The following is a 19,149-nucleotide window of genomic DNA, read 5'->3' on the forward strand; positions in this document are numbered from 1 at the left end:
GGCTTTCTTCAACGTAGCAAAATCATTATCATCGGTGTGAATTTTATCAAGTTCTAACAACTTGCATTTAAAATCTTCTCTTATTCAATGATACCTCACATAGATGTGTTCTAACAAAACTTACATTGCTGTAAGATACCATCTATTATTGTTATCGAAAACCAAGTTCTCTGAAAAAAAATTCAGACATAACAACTCTTTACAAGTTACGTAATTGTAATAAACTCTAACTTTACTAAATATTAGATTCTAAGTATTTTGAATCTGGTATATTTATAAGACTCATATTATTTTATTTTCTTGAGTGTATTCAAAAGAGAATAATTCTCATGGACTTACTAGACTGTCAAGTTTGAGTACCTTATATCTGATATGTTTGTCAAATGTGTATTATCTTGGACTTGATTGACTGCTAAATTCAAGTGTCTTGAGTCTAGCATGCTCATTAAACTCATGTTATCTTGAATTTGATTAAATATCAAGTCTAAATGTTTTGGATCTGACATATTTACTAGACCTACATTACTTTATTTATTTGGACATGCTAAGAAAAAATGATTATTTTCTTGGTCATGCCCAAGATAATATGCAAATTTTCTTGGGTGTGCCTTGGATGTGACGCACTGCCAAGTCCAATAATGTTTGGGTCTATCACCAGACCCAGCCTGAGATTTGACATATTGTCAAGCCCAGCAAACCTTTATTATGATATACTTATTTTCTAAAAAAATTATACTTATAAATCTTTTTTAATATGATATTTTTTAATAAAAATATACTCATAAAAACTTAATTAATCTATCTTTGAAACAATTTGTTTCTGTGCATACATTTTATTAAAGTCAATTACAATTTCTTAAAGCAAATCCATCTAGAACTTCAGCAGTTCTAGGAGTTCAATGTAGGTGTGTACATATGTGAATTATTAATTGATTTATATAGGTTAATTATGACTTATTTTTTGGTTAATTATATAAAAAAAATTGATTGTATTTTTATATTCATTGTAATTTGAGAAAGTACACTTTACATCTTAACTTAAACAAAAATCATTAAAAAATAAAATTATTCTTGATGAAATTACTTATTATTTATATAAAGAAATTTACTTATAATTTTACAATTTAAATTTAGATTCCAATTTTAACTATCGTGTTAAAAATATATTTTTTTACAAGAAAAGTTAGCTTTAGAGAGAGAACCCTTCACGCTATCGTGATATCACAATTTAGTGAGGAGTGGGCTCCTTTCTCTCGACCGGTAATGGGAAAGAGCTGAGAATAAGTTAAATGAAACTAAAATCATTTATCAAATTTAATATTAAAACAATTAATATTCACCTTATCTTTAAGGTTAATTTGCGTTTAATTCCTTAGAATAAATTATAAGTTAGTCCATTTGGTTTTTCAAAATGAATTAAGTAGTTTCTCTAATTTTAAAACAATTAATCAATCACTCACTTAGTCAATATTAATTATGCTTAATCTTATTAGTTTTTGTCTTAGAAAATATCTTTTTCTTATCAATTTTCCATTGTCTACTTTTTTTTCTTTTTATATTTTAAAAAACAGTTAAAAATAAATTGAAAAGTAACATGAAATAGTTGAAAAGAAAATCAAGTTAGGAATATATTTAGAAATACAAGAATTAATTAATTATATTTAAAAACTAGAGAGAATTAATCTAAAAACAAGATTTAGATTGGGCTAGAGCTATCTAGAATATCTAAATCCATCTTTGGACTTTGTCTTCAATCCAATGGGATCAGGGTGGGTGAAAAACTTTCTTCACCGAACCATTAGTACCTGATTAGACCTGAATTTTTATTTTTAATTAATTTTTAAGGAATAAAATCTAAGCTTAAAAAACAAACTAAATTTTCATCAAACAACCATAAAATAAAATATAAACTTCATATCAATGCATATGACTAGTAAAATAAAATAAAAACAGCTTAAAAATCAATTGCGTGTACCTTAATATTAAAAGGGTGTTTGGGTATAAATATGGTTGGTTTTTTTTTTTATAGAACCTATATATAAAATATATATTTTTTTATTTTTATAAAATGTAATTTGTGTTTTAAAAAGATCATACTTAAAAAAAAAAAACCAATTATATCCCTAAGTTAAACATATACTAAAAATAAAAATAAAATTTCAATCTTCAAGCGTATCAATTCATGATTACCAAATAAATTTGATAAAATTGTATTAAAATAATCCAAAAAATATAATCTAAAATTCATCAATGTGATATATGAGAATTTTTTTTGGAAATCACTTCAAATCACATTGTCAAAAAAAAAAAAAATACACGAAATAGAATTGATGCATATTAACAGAACTTTCTAGATATCTGAAGGGAGGCCAGGCCACTCCCTTCTTTTTCGTGGATTGGATCATTTATGTCCTCATAAAAAAAAGAACTTTGCATCCCTGATCCTACACGTGGCATCCTAGACGGGCAGAAGGGATGCCGTGGGGACACGAGAGCCGTCTAAAATACAAAATCAAAGAGGAGTAATTTGGTGAGTCATCAGCATGTGAGAAGCCTTGTGGGATCATTTTAGAATGAAAGACAAATAGGAAAGCCAAATAACAAAATCAAAACTGAGTGAGATGGGCCCATCAACAATTAACACCTACTAATCAATGTGTCCCACGCGCCACCCCCATTGGCTTATCAACAAGGACACAACTGCTGCTTTCAGGTGGAGCTGTTGACGCAACAGGTCCTTCTTGGTGGACGATGGGACTTTGGGCCCACTTTTTGATGGGTTTTGTTCTGGGAAATGGATACTACACTGCTAGCTGATTGCCTGAAAAAGTTATGTGCCACAGCCTGCAGCTGGAATTATACATTTTCTTCTGTGCCAATTATCAAAGCACCCAATGTACTGATTGTTTTTGCCTTGAAATCTCGTGATAGCAACTGAAACTTACCTAATTATTAATTTTAAAATTCATAAAAATTAGATAAGATATAAAAAAAAAACCTAATACAGACATCTCACATAAATAATAATAATAAAAAAAAGAGAGAGGCCATGGCAATGTACCACTATATAATTATACAGACCTGTAATAATTGTAGGATGGAAAGATAATCTTGGCCTTCCATAAAGTAGTATCCAAATGGACATCACAATCAAGATTTTCATTTATCAGAATTTTATCTCTTATGCACAAAATTAATTAAGGTTTTGAATCTTGTTTGCTAAGAAAAAACACATCTTCTCCTCTAAAGCATCATTAATTCCTCAGATTTATCACTTTGTCTCGACATTTCCTAAATATTCCTCCATGAATTTATAAAGATTGTATATCAAGTCAATTAATCATATGATTACGTCTTCCTCAAAAGATATTGATGGCTTCTTTGGAAACCAAGGCAAATATTAAGAACCATTTGTGGTTGCGGGGTAATTTGTTTTTCATGGAAGTTTGATTATTATTTTTTGTTTTAAATTAATTTTTTTAGTGTTTTTGAATTATTTTAATGTGATAATATTAAAATAAAATTTAATATATATATATATATAATATAAATATTTTAAAAAATAATATTTACTGCAATTTCATTATTAAATGTCTTCATCAATAAGAAGAAAAAACCGAACACACAGTAGTAGCTGTAAAAAGAAAGAGAGCAGCAATATGTAAAAAAACTAAAAAAGGAAGAGAGAGTACAGAGAATTATTAGGGTGAAGAGAGTGTGCAATCAAACAGATAAAATGGACAGAAAAAAAATGTCATGTAGCGGAGTTGCGTATCTCTCTCTACATTGACTCCATCTGTACAACTGACAGCCATGAAGTCATGCACTTGTTTTCACCTGAGTTTGGAAGTTCAGGCACTGCTCCGCTCCAAACCCCCAATCTCTCTCTCTCTCTCTCTCTCTACCATAGTAAAAGACTCCCTCTGCCACCCCCAGTCTACTAGTCACCGTACATAAACACACCACCACCTGCAACTCCTCTTTCTCTCTCGCCAACCCACACAGTCCTCTGTTTTCACTACGTGGACTTACCTCAGCATTTCTCCCTCTCCCTCTCTCCTTCCGTGAAATATGCAAGATTAATTAACCTTAAAACTATGAGGATGCTAACACGAACTTAGCTGGACAAAAACAGTAGCCACAACCCTAGAAACTTTTCTTCTATTAGCACCATCACCCTTTATTTCTCTCTCTTTTCTTAACAAGAATAAGTTACTTCTAGAAAGCAACTCGTTTCTCCATTTTACACTCAACCCACAGACCTCTCTATCATTTCATCTTCTTTTCCCCTACACGTGAACTCATCAAGGTTGTTCATTCTTGGATAACTTATGTTTTTGATTTAAAAACACTGTTGGAGGGGTGAATGGGGTGCATGCTCTCTCAATTAGCAGCAAAGTTTGCTTTCTTTCCTCCATCTCCACCTACATATCAGATTAAGAAGAGAGACAATGGCAAGTTCTCTGTGGTCTCATCTTCTCCTTCTATGCCACTTCCTCTTGCTGATGATAGTTCGTTAGATATACTCTTGATTGATACAAAGAGAGGCAACAAGATTGTTGCTTTTTATCTCAAAAACCCTTATGCAAGACTCACTGTGCTTTACTCTCATGGTAATGCTGCTGACCTTGGCCAGCTTTATGATCTCTTTGTGCAGCTCAAGGTCAATCTCAGAGTTAACATCATGGGGTTAGTATCATAAACTATTGCAAAAAAAAATTATTTGGGGAAAGTGCAAATTCTCTCCCCTATAAACTGTCAGAGACAATTTATTGTGAGTTTTTCATCTTCTTATTGTAAAAATTTAAAACTTGTTGTGAAATGCGTCTTGTATTTAATGTTCTCTCTGCTTCCCTACGGGCCTGTAGCTGTTTTTCTCTGTGGGGATGAATGCTTTGTCATAAAATTTTCTCCCCCCCCCCTCTCTTTACCGATAACAGTTATACTGATATGGTTCTGGATTTTGTTGGGTTAGATCTGTGAGTAGTGGTGGTTAAGTTTTAATTACCCTGGTGCTAGTGGCATAGTTTGAAGCTATTAAGCAAATAATTGTTTTAATTTACTCACTCATCCATTTTTATTTATTTAGTCATATTTTACTCTTGACAGTAAAGATGGATGGTAATTTAAAGGTGTTTTCAAGCTGGCATCAGTCTTTTTTCACTTTTTATTATTGACTTCTGTTTTACTTAAAGATAAAGTAATTGATACTTACTGACTTGTATTTGGATATAATTGGTAACAAAGCCAAATTTCTTCTCTTCAGAGTTTTGTGTGCATTTTGGTCCCTGTGAGGTTTTAACTTTACTGTTTCTTTGCTCTGTTTTTACTTGTCATTTCTGGCACAGTCTTTCTATAATTCAGATCCTGAAAAAGATTCAGCATGATCTATTCAATGGTATTCTCAAATTTCTGCTTTTCATTTTAACTACTTCTGTGTATCGCTATGGATCCAATCTTTGATATGGCCTTGAACCTAAGAGTGCTTGTGGGTTCAGTTACATTCAAATGCATGTCGTCTAATTTTTGTGTGCCATGGAAACTTTCTTTCTTTTGAAAAGATGACCGTCTCATGCTATTGTTCTTTAATTAGCTTTCAGTTTTTCTAGCTATTCTTTCCTCTCCCCTGCTTTTTCCTTAATTGGTTTGAATTATGATCTCTGCCATCTGAATGCTATGATGCAGCTATGACTATTCTGGTTATGGTGCTTCATCTGGCAAGGTAAGCTGTCATTTAACTTAAGCTTGTAACAAAGGCAGCATTTTCCTCACGGCATATTGGCATGTTTCAAGAAATCCAGCTAATTGAAGATATTGAGATCAAGGAGTTCAAATGTAAAGTAATCAAAATAGCAGTATAATTTGAAATGCCAGATCATAAAGGAGATTCTGGACCATGCATTATGAACAGTAGCAAAATCCGGGTCATCTAATACCAAAGAAATTTTTAGTGAACATACGAGGGAAAACCAACAGAGCACAGATCTACTTGAAAGACTGAAAGTAATTACATCGTCTTTGTTTATAGCATCAGCAACAACAACAATAACAATAAAGAACGGGGGTTAGTGGTCCGTCTATTACCACTCCTCCAAGTGATAATGATACTCTTCAAGTTTATAGTGAGAGAGAGAGAGAGAGAGGAGAGTGAAACTGGAGCACTGTTAACTCCACCCAGAGCACAAATGAGCTCGTCTGTCTAGATATATATCATATGGTTGAGATAGTAGATTATGATGTTTATTCTTTAAGGAAAATAAACTGGCAGTTGAGATTATGTGATACTTACTGGTTGCACTACTTATTGTCTGGTTTCCCAAGCTGACAACTTTACCTATAATTTAAGAAGTTTACAGCACACGGATATTATTGACCTCTACAAAGTAATTATATACTGTGTTGATTTGTCCAGCCAAGTGAATCCAACACGTATGCTGATATAGAGGCGGTTTACGAGTTTCTTCAGACTCAGTATGGAGTCAGTCAGGAAGACTTAATTTTGTATGGGCAGTCAGTTGGTAGCGGGCCAACATTGCACTTGGCGGCGAAGCTGCCAAGGCTGAGAGGTGTAGTTTTGCACAGTTCCATTCTTTCCGGCCTCCGTGTGCTCTGCCATGTGAAGTTTACATTTTGCTTTGACATCTACAAGGTAAGCAGGTTAACTTGGTCGTTGCTACCTTTTGAAATCCCAATGGTTTATTGACTAATGAGCACCATGTCTTTGGTTCTTCTATCCCTGCTGCCATTTTTAAGACATGCACTTGTCTCGTAAATGCAGAATGTAAACAAAATTCGGAAGGTGAAGAGCCCTGTTCTAGTGATCCATGTAAGCATCTTTTCTTCCTGTAGTCTTCTTTAGAAACTCTTTATCATGCTATCATTCTGCTGAGACCTTGGTTCGCCAAGCAAATCCTTTTTTAAAGAGTGCCCTGTCAACTGATTGTACGAGAGCTTGGGAATACATTGAGATCTGAAATGCTTTAATATGCATGAGGTCAGCCTGTCCAAGTTGATTGAGATTTCTGGAATTTGTGATTTCGATCAATACAATGCCGAAGTTTGCAATCCAAGAACATTAAATGGAGTCCTTTTCTTTTACAATGACCATAAATAGTAATGGACGAAACATAGTAAATTATATTTAATGAGTGTCTTTGAGCACTCAATATTATCATTATTTTGGATTGATTAATTATGCTAAATGCCATAATTAATTGTGTTTGGTAATATGTTGGCTTATAAGCTATTGAAGTAAAAGTGATTGGTACCATCTTCACTTTTTAACTTTTGCTATAAACCACCACACCAGCAAACACATACTAAGTCAACTTGATCAATCATCAAAGGTTAAGTTAAAATCTAGTGAAAACAATCAACTTTGTTCAATTTTAAGGATTGACAACATAGAAAATTGATTTACACCGGTGAAATATTCTGTCATTGTAAAAGCTGTGTTTTTATCGGTATAAATATTACCTAATGATTTACTGAAGGGAAAAATATTGTCTGCTAGTATCTTATTGGAGATTTTAGATTTGTTGATAATTCAGCCAGTGGTTTAAAAGATAGGCTGACATAATATTAGCATAGATGATAAAAAAAAAAAATTGATGATGATCAATTTTTATTAGTCTATTCGTCAGGAAATATTATTGGCAAATCACCGACCGGTATAACGTGTATAACAAATCTATTGAATCTGTATGTGGTTTTATATCAAAATAGTTAATAATTCTCTGTAATTCTTCAAGGAAAATGATTTTATTGTACCGATGGACAAACCACCATAATTTTTAAATTTGTTGGTGATTTAGTATTTTTTTTTTAATTCTATCAAATAATTTGACATTAAAAAAAATTACATTAAAAAACACATTTAATATTATTAAGTTTAACTGTACAAATTAATAGTATTGCCAACATGATATTTTTTTATTTTTATTTATTCATTTCTATTTTGTTAGTAATTACCAATAAAATATTACGTTGGAAATTTATGATCAGAAACATTCCGTTGCTATTAACAATATCACAACATAATTATATATATATATATATATATATATATATATATATATATATATATTTTGAATTATTCTTGAATAAATGGTGCTTGATGTGCACATGAATTGATTGTTATAGTGTAAAAAATGCAAGAGATGTGTCTAGGTGAGAACCGCTTTCCTTCTCTTTTTCTGGCTTAGTCGTGAAAAAAGGTACCTATGGTCGATTCTACAAAGAGTGGATTCGCCCCGTATGTTAGCAAGTAATTGGAAGGTTGCAGGTGAATAGATAACAAATTAAGTGTGTATTTTGTTTTTGTTCTAACATATGGCCTCCTTTTGGTTTTTTGATAAGTTTTTTGTGCTAGTGGATGTTCATCACTAACGCCTATATTTTGATACAAGATTAGGGTTGATAAATAGAAAACAGCTACATAATTTCTCCATTTAATCAAGTATATGTTCGAACTATTGTAACCTGATGGTAAATTTGTTAACAATTTCTTGATCCAGGTCTTCCATGCCTGGTTAAAAGCTGATTCAAATTTATAGTATTGACAGTAGAGCCTCGTCGTCTCTCTTTTTCTTTCAACCTATCTCCTTCCCATCTTCAATGGTAAACATGGTTTCTTTTCGTTTCTGAGAGAGAAAATCTTACCGAGTTCTAGAAACTAGTTGCATTGATTTCGTGGTTAGGAGGCTATTAAGGATGTTACATATCAGAAAGTCATTGCTATTCTAAATTCCCAAGTGCAAAGGCGTGTTATCCTCTGAGGTTCACTATTAAGCATGTCGACAATATCATCTGGCTCAAACTAGGTTGGCCAATTCTGACCACGTAACTTTTATGATGTGCTCTTTGCATCTGAACTGTCTGAAGCAGGGTTTGAGATGGGTTGCATTGGATGTTTTACAGGGCACAGAGGATGATGTTGTGAACTGGTTACATGGTGATGGGCTGTGGAAAATGGCAAAAGAACCGTACGAGCCTTTATGGATTGAAGGAGGAGGGCACTGTAACTTGGAACTGTATCCTGATTACATCCGCCATCTCAGCAGGTTTATATACGAAATGGAGAATATAACCGCAGAGATCCATCTCCAAAAGATGAGGCAGAATCTCCGTACAAAACCTAGGTCTGAGAATGCTTCCAACAAGTGCTGTGGGTTCAAACTGTGGCGACCTAAATGCTCAGAATGTTTAAGATCCAGGTGCGTAAAATGCTGGTGGCGTCCCAAGTGCACACAATGCCGGAGACCCAAATGTTCCAGTTGTGTTGCATGTTGCTGGCGACCCGGATGCCGGAAATGTCCAATACCCAGTTGCTGCTGCAGAATAAGCTGTGCGCCCTGGAGATGCTATTTGGGAAAACACAGCGGGATAAATGGAAAGCAGGATGGCTGATCATAATGTTAATCAGCATGGTTGTATATCTAAGATTGCTGAATTCACTAACACTACTTCTAATCTTGTGCGATATTAGTGTCAAAACATGGGGAAGTAGTGTCATAAGTCTATTAGAAAAGATATTATTGGATGGTGTTGTTGGTATGTTCTTGGAAATGAAGATTTTATATCACTGTGTGTTTGGTATTTTGATTGAGTATAATTTTTAAAGTATTTTTTGTTTATAAATATATTAAAATAATTTTATTTTTTTAATTTTTTTTTAATATCAATACATCAAAATATTAAAATTATTTTAAAAAACAATTTTAACCATTATCTTGCATACAATTATAAGCTAACTTATCATACTATTTAGTAAAATACTAGTCCAATTGGCCCACACTATAATGTGGTTCAAAGCAAAAAAGATTAAAGTGCAAAAAAAATAATCCAGGTATTATTGACTTGTCTTCACAAATAAATTTTAAGCTTGAATCCAACGATTTTTTTTATCTAATATTAAAATGCAAAATAATTTGATTTATATAGGTTAGCATGAATTGACTCGTGGAATTTGCTAGAATAATCTTAAAAAAAATAAAATTAGAAAAGCTCAATCCTGAATTAATTTAATGTAAGTAAACTTGTGTCAATCAAATAAATTTATAATGCAAAGTCATGCATGTCATTATATTCAATAAATTTTTTATTTCAAATATTATTTTTATTTAATTATACGATAATAAAAGATAACTTGGATATTGTCAAATCAATCTAATATATTATTATTTTAATATTTTTGTTAATATATATCATTCAATCTGTGTCAAATTTTAAATTCACAATTAAAGTTTTCTCTTAGAAAACACACGAAGACACTTTTGAGCATTTTAAAAAAAGATTAATCCAACTCATTTTTGTTATTATCCAATTTAATTTTGATTACAAGAAATAAAGTTATTAAATATAATCGAGCTAATTATTTATGTTATGAGATTATACATTTTGATACATATTTATTTCTCAATTAATCTTTAATTATCTTTTTTCATTTATTTTTACAAATATTTTTTAATTTATGTAATTAAATGCATACAAAGAGTTATGATTTGCAATTATATATAGATATATATTTTTTTAAAAATATAAACCCCGTATAAGCACTGGCCACGTAGGTAGCAGTAGCTGAACATGCAAAGCTTTTGGAAGTCGAGGAACAATCCCCTCAAATGACAGATTGCTTTCAAAAGTTTTTTGAATTCCTGACATTAGCTGTCCGAACAAAAGATCCAAGAGCTTCAGACATCACCAATTAATTCCCTCGTTGTTTCTTTTTCAAAACACCTTTCCTACGTACGTACCAAACACCAAAAAAATAATTTCAAATAGTTTTCATTAACCTAACCAAAAAATGAAAATAAAATATTTTGCATGTAAAATACAAGTTATTTGGCCTTTAACGTTGGTGTACTGATAATTTAATATCATGTGGAACAAATTAGCTAACCAACTCAATAGGTTAGATTTCTTTCTTTTGACATTCTAAACGATGAAAACTACTCATAAATAATTAGCCGCAGAGACCATGGGGAGGAGATCTGGTTCGATACAAGTGTTTTTGTTCTGTTGAAGGGATTTACATTTATGATATAAATCACAGAATTAATTTTTTTTATATAAATAAAGGTAATGTGCTAAAATCTTAACATCTATATAATATCCTACGATGTTAACATTAAAAAAAAATTCCAAAAATTAAAGCAATCTTAACATCCAAATAATATCCTAAAAAGCCATTTCTAAGCTTTGTTATCTTGATATCAGCACTGCATCAATTCAATATTTTCACATGCCGTACATAATACTACACTATATTGAATGTATTTTAATTAATTTGACTGGTACTTTTTTTCAATTATTTTAATTATCTGACCTCGGAAAAACATTCCATGATGTTTCTGGATGAAATGAATCGTTCGTTATAATAACTAACTGTTGCAAGTCGAACATCAAGTCGTTGTAGTATAGTGGTAAGTATTCCCGCCTGTCACGCGGGTGACCCGGGTTCGATCCCCGGCAACGGCGACAGTTTTTGTTCTTTTGCTTTTATTAATGTTGGGCCCGACTTGCTCTTAAGCTAATTGTTTTCTAGAGTATTATTTATATTAAAATAATATTTTTTAAAAAATATTTTTGATATTAATAAATTAAAAAAATTTAAAAATAAAGTTTTAATATATGCAAGAAGGGCAGCTTACTTGTTCAGTACTCAACTCCTGTTAAAACTTTTTTTTTTTTTTTTGTTGTATCCGGGCCAGCTTCACCACGACTATTCCCCGGGCCCACTGTTAAGCACCGCGGGGGTGACAGGCTGTACTCTTGAGGATCGAACCAAGGACCTTCGCAAAGACAAGCTTTGTTGTTGACCAATGAGCTAGACCCTCAAGTGTTCAACTCCTGTTAAAACTTAGAACCTCGATAGTTGTCTTTAATGGAGTGTTTCAAAGCACTCTCAGCAAGAGGTAAGCAGTCACTGACTATAAAGCAAGGAAACAAGAATTAACAGCAAATAATAAAAAACTGAGCGTTCACACAAACACGATACTCTGGTTTAGTTTCTCCACTGCGCAAAAATATAAATCCAGTTATCTTTTCTGCACTTTACTCTCTTTCCATTAACCCATCATTACATGTCTCTTTCCTATCTTCTAATTAACGAGCACTTGAACAGCGAACCTCTCCGCCCTGCCACAGGCAAGTATAACACAGCAATGTAATAGTCAACTCATTTTCCTACAAATGCAGACACGCATCGACCAGACAGTGGAGGAGCCATAAAAATTTGTTTTGAACAGAACCTGAGTTAAACTCAGCGATCATTCTCATCCATAACGTCTTGCAAATTTGCTAAAAACCAAGACTGACTCGATAACACAACATGAGAAAACATAAAATTCACTCTGGCGTGCCCTGCTATATAACAATATATCATGTTAAGAAGACACAGCCCTCAATGTTTTTACTAGTATCATATCATGCAAACTGCAAAACCCTATCTCTATCAACGGAAAACATGTGATTAAAAAAATACCTGAAAATCCAGCGACGGAACTGCGAGAAACGAAAGTTTGGGAGTCTTTTTAAAGAACTGGGTCGTATAGAGAAACGAAGTTGGAACGAGTCTCGTGACTCGTGAGAGTGGTGACGTACAGAGGATTTGTGAACTTTAATTTTTTTTTAAATAGCATCTAGAAAGTGATTAGTAAACTTAATTACATGCACTCCATTGCGGACCAGATCAAAATTAATTCACATAATTAAACTAAACTTGTTAACATATTTAAAAAATGAAAATATATAATTCACGCTAGCCTTTTTTTTTCACACAAGATTACACGAACATAAAAATCACACCGAAAATCTTAATAATATAAATACAATGATTTATAATTCACTATGTTATGGTAGTAAGGATATCAATGATAGAACAATGTTCATCACTTGCCCCATCATTCAATAAGGTGTGTGAATGTGCGTCTTGAAATCCTGACGAAAGGAAAATGCCCTGAAAAAAATCTAAGGTTTCCTTGTTCTCTTCACTGACTTTATTACAAAATCCTCAGAGGTCTCGCTTTCACATCCTTTCCTTCAATACCCCAATCGAAGGGAAACAAAAACATCGTCGTCGTCGTCGTCATTACAAGCGTTGAAACTGTAAATTCTCTCGCTTTTCACAATAGGAAATTTTATTAATCCTCTCCAAAAGCCACCAACAGGGGCGCAGATCATTTTTGGAGAGACCCTGCATTGTTTTTGTTTTTGTTTTTGGAGAGACATTATTGGTATGGGTGTTGATATGATAGGTTTCAATAAAAAAATGATGCTAGTGGCTTGAGGCTTTGAATTGGACCTGGTCCCTCTGTTTTCTTTTTTTGGGTTGTTCAAGTAGGGACGCTTTGAAAGAAACTTTCTTATTAATTTACCTTTTCTGTTTACTCTGTTTCTCAACTACTTTCACCAGACTCTGTGTTCTCCATAGACACAATTTTTTTTCCCTTTCCCTTTTTTTTTTTTGGTCAACGTTATCAGTGGTCACATAACTGAGTTCTGCTTTCAGATTTCTTTCCTTCACTTTCCATATAGCCCATGTTTCCTGTCTTGTAAGGAGAGGATGAAGAGAGAGATTGGATAGAAAAAAAGGGGAGGGGGGGGGGGAATGATTTTGGGCTGTTTTTGTAATCTGTGTATGTGAATACTTTTTTGGTAGCTATTATATGCCCACTTGTTAAAATACTCTTCAAATTAATTTCAGGGTCTGTTTAGTTCGGTATTGTCTGCTAAGGATTTGCACAGCCAGCAACATGGCTGCTGCTGATCCATACCATCTAAGAAGAGCACCCACAATCCACCACTATAGTATCTCAAGGGAGGATCTTGATAGTGAAATTGGCAGTGTAGAATTTGCTACGTATACAGTCCAGATACCGCCCACACCTGATAACCAGCCAATGGAAATCCCTGCAGAGAATGAAAAGAAGATGGAGAGGAGTTTCACGTCGAATTCTATGTTTACAGGAGGGCATAATTGCGCTACTCGTGCGCATTTGAAAGAAAAAATGATCGAGTCCCAAACAAGCCATCCTCGAGTGGCAGGTGCAAACGGGTCGTTTTGTGCGGTGCCAGGTTGTGATGCTCAGGTCATTGCTGATAAACGTGGCGTTGATTTAGTACCTTGTGAATGTGAATACAAGATTTGTAGGGATTGTTATAAGGATGTCGTGGCTACTGGTGATGGGATATGCCCTGGTTGCAAAGAACCTTATAGGAGCCATGATGTGCCCGAGTTGCATAGCAGGAGGTTATCTTTCGGTAAATCCAGTAAAGCCTTGGCCAAGAGCCAGAGTGGTGAGCTTGATTATTCCCAATATTTATTCGAGTCTATGTCGAATTATGGGTATGGAAATGCTTTGTGCCCAACTGATGGTGCGAAAGGCAACGATGAGGGTACTAGTGGTGTCCCGAAATCTTTTGTTGAGAAACAATGGAAACCCCTTACCCGTGAATTGAAAATATCTACTAAAGTTATTGCTCCATATCGGTAAGAGCACCAATTATCTTCTCATATTCTCTTTTAGTTACTCTGCGCTGTGATTTTTCTTTTCTCTCTGCCCTTGCATATTTGGAGTGGTGAATAAATGATACAGAGCTTCAGGGGTAGGTTTTTCATCCGTTCTTGTAACGTAAATTTGCCGGTTGCTTTTTCAAGTCATGCGTAATTTCTAGGGATAAAACAATTTGTTTTCTGAAACTGATTTTACATCATTGCAATGTATTGGGTGGTAAATAACAGGGAAGCTAAACAAAGAGTTGCAGAACAGCAAGAGATGTCCTCATAGTCAGTCTTGGATAATGAACCTTCTCAACATTTGACTAATTCTATGAATTGAAAGGTTCTTTATTTCTTTGTTTCTTTGGTTAGGAATGATTTAGTTCAATCTGCGTTGGTGGGCATGTGGAATTGTGGACTATATAACCTTTGGAGTTTAATTCGCTATATAACTGTGTAGGTTTTGGGATCACCTTGCATTACATTGGCTTCAGTTCCATCTTTGATTCGCTCTATATACTACAACTTCCACAGTTTCAGCAAATTTTGAAGTTTTTTGCTTGTTTTTCTTTGGTTATCATTTCACGAAATGAATATTCTGAGTTTATGTTTACTTATTTCTGAGAGCTTTCGCTTTTCACATGTGAGCTATATGATTTTATAATTCATGCATTATGCTGAACTATTCTTGCAGGCTTCTAATCCCTGTCCGAATGATTGTTCTTGCATTATTCCTGCATTGGAGGGTCTCAAATCCTAACGAAGATGCAAGATGGTTGTGGGGCATGTCTACAGTTTGTGAAATCTGGTTTGCTTTTTCTTGGCTACTTGACCAGCTCCCGAAGCTTTGTCCAATTAACCGTGTTACTGACCTTGATGCTCTGAAGGAGAAGTTCGAAACTCCTAGTCCAAGTAATCCAACAGGAAAATCTGACCTTCCTGGCATAGATATCTTTGTTTCTACTGCAGATCCAGAGAAAGAACCACCCCTTGTTACTGCAAACACCATTCTGTCTATTCTTGCAGCTGACTACCCAGTTGAGAAGCTCTCGTGTTATGTTTCTGATGATGGAGGTGCTTTGCTAACTTTTGAAGCCATGGCAGAGGCTGCTAGTTTTGCCAGCTTGTGGGTTCCATTCTGTAGGAAACATGGAATTGAGCCTAGAAACCCAGAATCTTATTTCAATATGAGAAGAGATCCTTACAAGAATAAAATCCGCCCAGATTTTGTTAGAGATAGAAGGCGGGCAAAACGTGAGTATGATGAATTCAAGGTTCGAATTAACGGCCTTTCTGATTCAATTCGCCGCCGGTCTGATGCCTATAATACTCAAGAAGAGCTTAAGGCAATGAAAAGATGGAAAGAGAAAGTAGATGACGAACCAATGGATAGATTGAAGATCCCAAAGGCTACCTGGATGGCTGATGGAACCCATTGGCCTGGCACCTGGACAGCTCCAGCACCTGAGCATACTAGGGGTGATCATGCCAGCATCTTACAGGTAAGATTACTTGTTCTAAAACTTACATTAGAACTTCTAATGAATTTATTACAGCAACTCTTTTTTTTTTTTGGTTGTCGAACATAACAGACACAAAGCATCCATTAATTTCTCATTGCATCTTGCTTGCTATATGGAATGTTACTTCCCTTGATTTCACAGGCAAAAGTTATAGGCTTAGTGTTGCTAGAGTTCCATTGCAAACGCATTACTTGCCCAACATGCTAGTTAGTAACTTCATTGAAATTTATTTAAATGTTTATATGGAGCGAGATTGTATGTGCTGAATAACAGGCTGAACATTTAACTACAGGTAATGTTGCAGCCTCCTAGTGATGAACCACTAAAAGGAATAGCAGGGGATAGCAAATCCATGAACCTATCTGAAGTGGACATTCGCCTTCCTGTGTTGGTTTATGTTTCTCGTGAAAAGCGACCTGGTTATGATCACAACAAGAAGGCTGGGGCGATGAATGCACTGGTTCGAGCCTCCGCTGTTATGTCTAATGGACCTTTCATTCTTAACCTTGACTGTGACCACTACATATACAACTCCCAGGCATTGAGAGAAGGCATATGCTTCATGATGGACCGGGGTGGGGAAGGCATTTGTTATGTTCAGTTTCCTCAGAGGTTCGAAGGAATTGATCCATCTGACCGCTATGCCAATCACAACACTGTTTTCTTTGATGTCAACATGCGAGCCCTTGATGGGATACAAGGTCCAGTATATGTTGGAACAGGATGCCTCTTTCGTCGGACTGCCTTCTATGACTTCGATCCTCCAAGGTATGAAGATCATGGCAGCTGCTTCTCCGGCCGTCACAAGAAGGCTGCCGTTGCTTCTGCCCCAGAAATCAGCCAATCTCATGGAATGGAAGATGCAGAGAATCAGGAAATCAACGCTCCTCTTATTCCTAGAAAGTTTGGTAATTCAAGTTTTTTTCTTGATTCAGTAAGGGTGGCAGCATTTCAAGGTCTTCCCCTCGCAGACAATTCATATGTCAAATACGGACGACCTCCTGGTGCTCTAACTGGCCCTAGGCCCCTACATCTAGCCACAATTGCTGAGGCAGTGAATGTCATCTCTTGCTGGTATGAAGATAAAACTGAATGGGGCCAATCCGTTGGGTGGATTTATGGATCTGTAACTGAGGATGTTGTCACTGGGTATAGGATGCATGGACGAGGATGGAGATCGGTTTATTGTGTGACTGAGAGGGATGCATTCCGTGGGACTGCCCCTATTAACCTTACTGATCGACTTCATCAGGTTCTCCGGTGGGCGACTGGCTCTGTCGAGATATTCTTTTCTCGCAACAACGCCCTCCTGGGTGGCCCTAGGTTGAAGCTTCTGCAGAGGATTGCCTACCTCAATGTTGGAATTTACCCTTTCACTTCTATATTCCTCGTTGTTTACTGCTTCATTCCCGCATTTTCACTCTTCACCAATCAGTTCATCGTTGCGTCTCTAACTGTCACATTCCTAGTATACCTCTTTATCATCAGCGTGACCCTTTGCATTCTTGCTGTGCTTGAGATCAACTGGTCTGGAATTGAACTGGAGGAGTGGTGGAGGAATGAGCAGTTCTGGTTAATTGGAGGCACAAGTGCGCATCTTGCTGCCGTGCTCCAGGGGCTACTGAAGGTGATTGCAGGGATTGAGATTTCTTTCACACTGACATCTAAATCAGCTGGAGATGATGCTGACGATGAGTTTTCTGATCTCTATCTATTCAAATGGACATCTCTTATGATACTACCTTGCACAATCATTATGACTAACTTCATTGCAATTGCAGTCGGTGTTTCCCGAACTATATATAGCGAAGCACCTCAGTGGAGCAAATTACTAGGAGGTGTGTTCTTCAGCTTCTGGGTCCTGGCTCATTTCTACCCCTTTGTAAAAGGGCTTATGGGAAGACGAGGGAGGACACCCACCATCATATACGTTTGGTCGGCTCTCCTTTCGATTTGTATTTCATTACTTTGGGTTGCTATTGACCCTCCATCAGGAAACAATCAAATCGGGGGACTATTCCAACTCCCATGAGTTTCTTTTCTCTGCAATCTCTAATGTGCATACAGATTTCATCATGTACTTTTTGTTGATCGCTAGCATAGTTTTGATGTTCATACATGGTGTGGATTGTTTATACAGCAATACATTCATTCTTTACAGATTTTCAGATGTAACTTCAGAAACTGTTGTGATTAATACCTTTCCCTTTAATGATTTAAAACTTGCAATCTTTACGTTTCTTTCTACTTTCATTGCGGAATTGATACGGGCACATTTTTCTCTCTGCATCTTTGGTTTTGTTTCTTCTTCCGCTGTCTGACTGGGAGTCTTTGAGATCAAAGATCATTGCAAGGAAGCATGTTGTAGGAAGATTTGTGTTTCCTAAAACTAGCAGCGTGCGCTTAGAAGAATCTTAATGAAATGAAAAGGGACAGTGATCGTTATTTCCGCTTTTCCACTGCAATGTAAGTGCTTCATTGTATGAGGGAAAGGATTTGGAATTGTTTAGATAGTCTATGGAACTTGTTTCAGGTCAGATTGTTAGCATCTATCATCATGCTTGTTGCTTTCATTTTTTTTTCCCGATGCCCTCTTATAACAAAATCGTATCTTAGCGACTCTAGTCTCGAGTATAGGCGTCTACGTTTTTTTTTTTTTATTATTATTATTAATTATGTTTGTCTGGACTAGTTTACGTGTACTTTAACTAATCTCCCGAGACTTTGAAGTTAATAACCATATAAGTCTTTAGTGGCTTTGAAATTTACGGTACTCAAATTGATAATCTTTAGGAAGCAAACACAAGATTTAATCAGTTGAGCTACACCCCTCAAGATTATATTTTTTTGTGTTTTAGTGCTTCACTAGTGTGTGTTTGGTGTCTTGTTGGTAGCCCAAGCATGGTAGCCCAAGCACTAGAGTGGAGAATGTTTTAACAATATTATTAAACTCATCTAAGTAACAAGGTGATTTATTCATCTAGTCCTATATCATGTTGAGTTTTTAAATAAATTGGGTGAGAATTAATCGTAACATGGCCTAACCAGCCCAATGAATGCACTCGCGATTTGAATAAAATTTAGTTTGCTTTTTTTTGCAAAAAATAAATAAATAAAAACATTGAT

The 19,149-nt window shown here is 35.1% G+C and overlaps 2 protein-coding genes and 1 non-coding gene across 3 annotated transcripts; all 3 read left to right on the forward strand.

Annotated features, from left to right (window-relative positions):
• Positions 1–3,724: 3,724 nt before the first annotated feature.
• Positions 3,725–9,607, forward strand: LOC118028691 (uncharacterized). Its single transcript, XM_035032380.2, has 5 exons — positions 3,725–4,689; positions 5,686–5,722; positions 6,413–6,649; positions 6,779–6,826; positions 8,920–9,607. Exons 1-5 carry the CDS (start codon positions 4,367–4,369, stop codon positions 9,406–9,408), a joined length of 1,134 nt encoding a protein of 377 aa, XP_034888271.1. The 5' UTR covers positions 3,725–4,366; the 3' UTR covers positions 9,409–9,607.
• A 1,799-nt stretch (positions 9,608–11,406) lies between these two features.
• TRNAD-GUC (transfer RNA aspartic acid (anticodon GUC)) lies at positions 11,407–11,478 on the forward strand. Its single transcript has one exon. It is a non-coding gene; the product is annotated as a tRNA-Asp (tRNA).
• A 1,908-nt stretch (positions 11,479–13,386) lies between these two features.
• LOC118028690 (cellulose synthase-like protein D3) lies at positions 13,387–18,185 on the forward strand. The gene is made up of 3 exons (XM_035032379.2): positions 13,387–14,491; positions 15,195–16,002; positions 16,316–18,185. Exons 1-3 carry the CDS (start codon positions 13,755–13,757, stop codon positions 18,053–18,055), a joined length of 3,285 nt encoding a protein of 1,094 aa, XP_034888270.1. The 5' UTR covers positions 13,387–13,754; the 3' UTR covers positions 18,056–18,185.
• Positions 18,186–19,149: the final 964 nt, after the last annotated feature.

This window comes from Populus alba, chromosome 3 (genome assembly GCF_005239225.2).
Source record: "Populus alba chromosome 3, ASM523922v2, whole genome shotgun sequence".
NCBI classification, from domain to species: domain Eukaryota; kingdom Viridiplantae; phylum Streptophyta; class Magnoliopsida; order Malpighiales; family Salicaceae; genus Populus; species Populus alba.